Below are 7,399 nucleotides of genomic sequence, written 5' to 3'. Positions count from 1 at the left end.
CTATATTTTTAATAGGTATTTATATCACTTTCAAATTTTTTCTATTATAATTAATGCTACAAGAGATGAAACTGTTAGAGTATTGGTTTGCTTATCAATGGTAATACTTTCAAAATGCGTTCTAAAATATTTTTATCAATTTATAGTCTACCAGCGATGTACAAATTTTAATTGCCCCATATATCTGTCAGGGTTGATATCATTACCCTTTTTTAACCATACTGAGAGGTATAAATTGTTATTTCATTTATATTTAGCTTGCATTTCTCTGAATCTAGGTGAACTTTTCACATCTTTTTTTGACATTTGTATTTCTTCTATAAATGAACTGTCCTTTTACTTTGTCCATTTGTCAATTGTATAATTATTTTGTTAATAATCTTCTATCAGTTATAAGAACTGCGACACTTCTACATACTACTATGGCACAAGGTTTTGCTATTTGTTCATGTCTAGTATGACAATGCACAGAAAGTTTTACTTTTACTATAGTCCAAACATATCAATCTTTTCTTTGTATTTGCTTTCATTTACTTGTTTAACATATTTTCTCTTGCCTATGATTACAAACATACTCTATTTTCCCATACAGGTTTGATGTTTTATTTTTCCACAATAAGTCTTAAATCCACATAGAAATTAACTTTTGTGTCTGGAGTAGTTTTTGTTGTTGTTGTTGTTGTTGTTGTTGTTGTTTTATGGATAATCTATTCCAGAATGATAAACTGATAATCCATTGACTATAATAACAATTTAGTCATACATCAAGATAACATAAATGTTTATTTTCCCACCTAATTCTGAACTCTATTTTATTCCACTGTTTCTGCACCAAAACCATGCTATATGTAAGACATGTTCATCAAAAAGATCTTGTTTATTCTTGTATGTTGGTTTTCATATAAATCTTAAAATTAGCTTGTCAAGTTTCATAAAAATGTCTATTTGGATTTTCATCAAAGTTACTTCCAATTCATATATTTGGAGTGATGATATTGAACTTCTTATCCATGAACATCCTATCATTTCCCATTTATGTTTTTTTTCTAACATACTAGAAGAAAATTTTACCATTTTCTCCATATTATACCTCTCTTGTCATATTCATAGGACCCTTATAATTTTTGTTGCATAACATTACAAATGTAACATTGAAAATATTTTACTATTCTGATTTTGGATATATTGATCTTATATCCATCAATTTTACTGCATTCTATCATTACTTCCAGTGGTCTGTTCATAGATTTTAGAAAATTATCCACTTAGATATGAGAATTAGAATTTTCTTCAGTCCTGATTTTAAAAGGAATACTTCCGAGTATTCATCATTAAGTAAAGCAATTGTAAAATTTTGGTATGTACTTTATCAGAGTTTTTTAGCCTTTGTTTCTATATGGTGAATAACTTTTAAATCAATGTTTGATATTAAGTTTTACAAACTATATTTTTCTATATCTACTGAGATGTTCAGTTTTACCCTAATGATGATGTGATTTCGAGTCAAAATCTTACTTTCCTGGGATTAAACTGGCTTGTTGATAATGTTTCATATTTTAAAGGAGTTGGTTTGCTAACATCTTCACTTTTTTTAAAATCTATATTCTAATACACATAGGCCGTAATGATTTTTTTTCTGCTGTATTGTCTGAAAAAATTCTAAATGTCTAGTGTTTCTATGTGTGTACTGGACTAGTCATGAGAGGAGTTGGCTTTTCTAAATTCTAGATGTATTCTCTTATTAAAAAATAAAAATTCTTTGAGTCACTTTTGATGAATTATATTTTGAAATTTATTTTTCATGTTTTCAAGCTCAATGCCCTAAAGTTTTCATTAGTATCACAATTTGTTCATTCTTTAACCAGTTGGTCTTTGTTTAGTCTTTTCATTTATTAGATTAAATTTCTTTGGCTTCAACAAAGAGCACTGGCCTACCACGGCATTCTACTTTTGGTTCTGTATTTTTGAACTGTGGGCAAGTCATTGTTGCTGAATTTTTCTCATCTCTAAAGTGAATATAGTATTTCTTTTTTAGCTCACATATATCCAATTAAGCTTAAGTAATATAGGATTTAAAATGTTTTCAAAATGGAAAAAAGGATTTACAGGTTTATCTGCAGTATCTTTTCGAACATGTTCATCACTTGTAACAAATGTTTTCTTCCAAAGCATAATGGGCATCTTTTAGAACATGAATGAGACTCAAGAGCTTGGGCCTTTCATAGAGTAAAACTTCCAAAGTCTGACGCTTAAGGTTAACTCTAGCTGATCTGAGAAGCAGCAATTCCCTAACGACAATTATTTTAAGAACTAATGTGAAAAGGTGTTTAACAAAGTAAAAATGTTGGAGTTTTAGCACATTAATATATCTTGATTTTGTAAAACCTTTATTAAAAATTAATTTTAAAGTACTTCAGATAGGTCCTAATGGAAGTAATTATTACTGCGTGTAAATTATTAGTGTGTAAATCTCTTCCTGAATCCTTAACGAGTTGAGCATGGCTCATATTCTGTCTTTATCAAGTAACCATTTATTAGGTTCCTGATCTCATGCTACATACTGTACTTAAAATACAGTATCTAGGGAATTTAAACGCAGGAAGTTAAAAGGTATGCAATCTTTTTTTTTTTTTTAAACATAAAGATCATCAGTTAAAAAACATGAAAATAATCTTAGAAGTCCTACTGTCAAGTGAATTTAGTAAAGCACTAAGGTTTTGCAAATATCTCATTTCAGAAAACTCACTAGGTTAGCACTAAATATATTAATTCAAAACTAAACATACAGAATAGAATCCAAAAGTATTTGCTACAACTATATTTGAATGTTAGGTGACTCAGTACCATGTTACAAGTCTTTAAGATGCCCTGAGGTATCCTGAGACAATTTTTACTCTGGCCTAATTTCTATAATTTTCATTCGTCTAAACATAATTTCCAATTTGTTTCTTAACTATAGCCTTTACCAAACAAATGATTTTTATTAGTACTAAGGAGTAATATGCACAACTTTTGGGGAAGTACTCCAACTCTGGAGTAGGAATTGGAAGAAATAAAAATAATCTCAGAATTATTCTAAATATAAAATGAAAGACAAAGAATTGGAGTAAAATAAAATACATAAAGTATTAGGGAAAAATTACCTTGAGAAAGGCCGACTCATTTTTTTTGTTATGAATCATTTGCCTTGTTAGAGCAAAGGTATTAGCTTGAAGTGGTAAAGTGGTCTTATTAAAATACCTTGAATTCCATTCAATTGAACCGTTTTTCACATTGGACTTTTAGCAACAGGCTTGGATTATATTTATTTTACACTTTCTTAGCTCACATGGAAAAGGGTAGATGACGTATAGTTTATTTCATTACAGGTTGCAGAAAGCTAATTTGCAGGACTAGGTGGAAAAAAAAGTTGGGCAGAGTTCTATCTATTCTTATAAAACTCCCATTCAGGAAAGTGACTAAGGTTCAACAGCAATTCAACATTTATTTTACTATGTCAATACTTGAAAAACATATACAATTTAAATGATTAACATACAGAGTCCAAATAGTCATTTTTTAAAATTTTGTTTATTACTGTTTACCAATGGGGAGATGCAATTTATTTACACCAGCGGCCATAGGGGTAAGGGGAATACACAGTTAGCAATCTGTATAGGATGAACTACTTATGCAAAAATAAGAATCTCCAAAGCAAAGGATAGGGGTGAGTTTCACTACACTTCCCCAGCATGCGATACTGCCAGGCAATGGTGCCTGGGCATGCGGTGGTAAAAACTAATGTATGGAAGAATAAACCACAAACCACAGAAAATTTGTAAAGAACCCCCTTCCCCCCATACACACACACACTCAGATACATAATAGAATTACAGGGTGATCATTACACTTAATTGAGGAGGGAAGGATAGGAGTTCTGCTGTTAGAGGAAAGGTAAGTAGGGAAAGGGAGAGTTCCTAACCACTGTCAACTATATGGTAGGGAGCATTCTCTCTCCCAAAATGAAAGCAGTTTGTCCCAAACCCACATTATAGCTATCCAGGGCAAGGGGCTACTGCCTTAATAGTGGGAGACAAAAAACAAAAACCAAGAGGGAGGTAATACAAACTAACCATTACTCAAAACTACTTTCCACTTTTTCATCCTCTAACCAGGAGAAAAGGCGAGAAATAGTAATGTCATAATCTGAGCTGCCTCCCTGAAGAACAGACCATGACCCTTATCTTCAGCCTGTTTCCCAGACATTTGGAAGTAGGTCAGAGTCTCATTTAGACTCACCTTTCCCTCTGCATCCCCTTAAAGGGAGATGCCTATAAAAAGTCAAGGATAGATAACCCAAAATTGTTTTACCTCTTGCCAAGCTTTGACTTTTTAAAAGGTTATCACAATTCTTGCAGACTTATAACTAGGCCCCAACCCTGACCAGGACAACTCTAGGGGGAGAATGCAAAGGACAGTCTTGAGACCCTATTACTCTGGTTTCCTGAATCTTCTAGAGTATGTAACCCAAATCAGTCCACACAGTCCAAATAGTTCCTCCTGGGTAAGGAACAATACATGCACAGCCAGGGTTAGATAAAATGGATCAGGACCCACTCCATCCGTGTGTCTTAGCCTTTGCTGTTCTGCTTAGGACCTAAGAAGCAATATCCAGGCAGAGATGGGAAGATATAACTCCTCACGAAATAAGACACAGCAAGGCCTATTAGCAAGGCAGTCCTATAGGAGAAAGGCTTAGGCATCTCACTGCCTTTCACATACAATTATGTTTTCTTTCCATCCTAATCCCAACAGAGGGAGCCATAAAATTCTGAGTCTCCCACAAAAACAAGAGGGAGAAAAAAAACTTAAAAGAAGCCAAGAAAAAGGAAACTGGACAGGCTTCAGAAGCATCAAGAGAGATGAACTGAAACTGGTCAATGTAAAAGTGGAGTGGCAGGCAGCACCTGGAGTCATGAGCTGCACCAGACAGGCAGTGGAGCAGGCAACAAGGGGAGCACAGGGCCAAGCCAGAAAGATGAGGCTAGGCCTCTTACTGGGGCACAGAATGAGGTAAGAAAACATTTCAAATAAAGCAGCACCGTTCCCACTCAACACGGGGCTCCCATGCCTCTATATTTTCATAAACCCTTCATCAGGGAGTAAAGTGGAAGGTAGTTTTGATACGTGGCTCACACTTCCCATCCTCCCTTATTCCATTCCCCGAAGCCAGGGGATTTCTGGGGGCCGTCCCCTGGCTTTCAATGTTGAAAGGACAGCTCTTGTATACAAGGTCCAAAGAGAACCAAGTGGAAAGGGCTGCCCTTTGTGAGGGGCAAAGACCGTGGCGAGTCTAGAGATTCACCACAGTAGAACTCTGTGACTGCACAACCCAAGTAACAGGGGCATTCAATAGGATACTGCACAATCAGATGAAAGACCACCAGTCCTGCTTCGTGGCTCCTAACACTAACCCATTCACATTATCGAGGGAAGCTGGAAGCAGCTGGCCTCAGCTTTCAAACCACAGCCTCCTGCACAGCCACGATGCTCCTCTATAGTTCAGTCTTGTCCCTAGGGTAGGAGGCAGGTAGTGACCTGGTGAAATGACCAAGTCAGACCCACGGGCTGCCTACATAACTAGTAATGAGTAGGAAAATGACTGCCCCACATAACTGTTATCCACAGAATAATATATCCAGATATGAATCTTGCAATTTGAGAGATCGTGCATAGTTGCATAGGTCCCTGCTACCTCCCCAAGGTACCAAAACTAAATCCTCAACCTGCCTGGATAACCAAATTGTCATTTGCTAGGCCTACGACACTAGGTGGGTTGGCAGGATGAGGTCTCTGTTCAGCAAAAGGCTAGCCTTTGTCCCCAAGTCCGTTGAAGTCATTGTAAATGCTGGACCTTTGGGAAACTGGTGGCTTTGACCTTTTCTTCTTGTTGGAGCCAAGACCACAGAGCTTCCCCTATCAGATTCAGCTGGGAATTCTTTTTCTTGGTTTTCCCAAACTGGAATTGTTAATATCCAGATCTCACACCTGACTTTCATTTGTCTTGGAGAAGCCCCAAGCAGAGGCCCACAGATCAGAGGGGCAGTCCCACTGAGGCCCAAAGATAAAGGCCTGACCATCAGTTATTGTCCAAAGTGTCAGTTATCCAGGGAAGCCCTTGACATCAGGCAGACAGAAAGGCTGACGAACCAAAGGATCTTAAATGCTGGGCACACAGCTGCTCACCTGTGCACTGGGGACAGTACAGAGCTCTCCTGCACTTCCTGGTATGATCAACCTGCATTGCTTGGTGCGCAAGATGCACAGCTCCTCCTGCCCAGGGTTTCAAAGCTGATTACAGGTAATACACTTATAAAAGATTCCGAATTCTTAAATTCTCCACTTTGGGTTTTTAAAGGCTAGATCGTCAATGGGAATTAGGACTTACAGGTCTGATTTTTTTTTTCTACTTAGCTACCTAACTTCTCCAGACCACAGGACCGGTCTATCTTGTTGTCCTGGTCACCCTCAGACTCTCTCATGTTGCAGCTACTGGAATTCCGGAGGTGAGCGTTGCAGCTGTTGATCAGGCCCATTCCCAGACTCTCCAGGAAGGGAGCAAAGCGGAAGGCGGCGCGCTCCTTTATCTTCTACTGGCTGAATGCCAAAATCCTTCACACTACCAGTGTCTGCGAACTCCAGGTAGAAGTAGCCACACTTCACTGCCCGGTGAACCTCAAAGCAGAAGCCCAAACAAGAATCCTCTATCAGGTCTACGTATATCTCCTGAGCGATGGCCTCTAGCTTGTTAGTATCCAGGTTAGCCAACGAAATTTCCTCCATTTTAATCTGTAAACGACTGTGGAGACGGCTCTCGTATTACTCACAGCAGCACCGGCAGCAACACGTCGGGCTCCGCGGGCCGCGCCTTGGCCTAGCGGCTTCTCAAGACCGTGTCTTCCGGGGGCGGGGGTGTCCGCGGCCGCAGGCAGGGAAGCAGCTGCCAGTGGCGACTGCTCCGGAACTATAAGTCCTTCCGTTTCTTTTGGCGTCTCCCGGGGTCTGGGGCTTTGAGCTCGGTAGGCCCCAGACTCACCGCTAAACCGTCTCCGCGCCTCACCCAGCAGCCGGGGCCTCTTCCGCTCCCAGTTCCGAGCTTAGCCCCGCCTCCCAGCTTCCGCTCCTCAGTGCGCCTGCGCACTGGCCCTGCTCAGAATCGCGGCGCTTCTACTGCGCAGCTGCCTGGGAAGCCGTGGAGTTTATGGAAATAGTGGGAAGAAAAAACATGTGTTTTGATTTTAATGATCTCTAATTGTAAAAGGATTGCGAGGATGCTATTTTATGTTGTTTTATTTGTGTGTCTAAACAGTTGCTAATGAATTCAGCACCCATGCTTAATTGATTTCCTCATGAAAAAGGA

At 38.7% G+C, this 7,399-nt stretch overlaps 1 protein-coding gene across 1 annotated transcript; it reads right to left on the bottom strand.

Moving 5' to 3' along the window:
* Window positions 1–3,551: 3,551 nt before the first annotated feature.
* ATXN7L3B (ataxin 7 like 3B) lies at window positions 3,552–7,151 on the bottom strand. The gene has a single exon (XM_039838859.1). It carries the CDS (start codon window positions 6,820–6,822, stop codon window positions 6,529–6,531), a length of 294 nt encoding a protein of 97 aa, XP_039694793.1. The 5' UTR covers window positions 6,823–7,151; the 3' UTR covers window positions 3,552–6,528.
* Window positions 7,152–7,399: the final 248 nt, after the last annotated feature.

Source organism: Pteropus medius, unplaced genomic scaffold (genome assembly GCF_902729225.1).
Source record: "Pteropus medius unplaced genomic scaffold, Ma_sr-lr_union100, whole genome shotgun sequence".
Classification (NCBI taxonomy): Eukaryota; Metazoa; Chordata; class Mammalia; order Chiroptera; family Pteropodidae; genus Pteropus; species Pteropus medius.
The sequence above is the reverse complement of the archived record's forward strand: the minus strand, read 5'-3'. Positions and strand labels throughout refer to the sequence as shown.

Bases quoted from the DNA above. Each gene is read 5' to 3' on its own strand.
- ATXN7L3B (XM_039838859.1), bottom strand. From the start codon at position 6,822: ATGGAGGAAATTTCGTTGGCTAACCTGGATACTAACAAGCTAGAGGCC.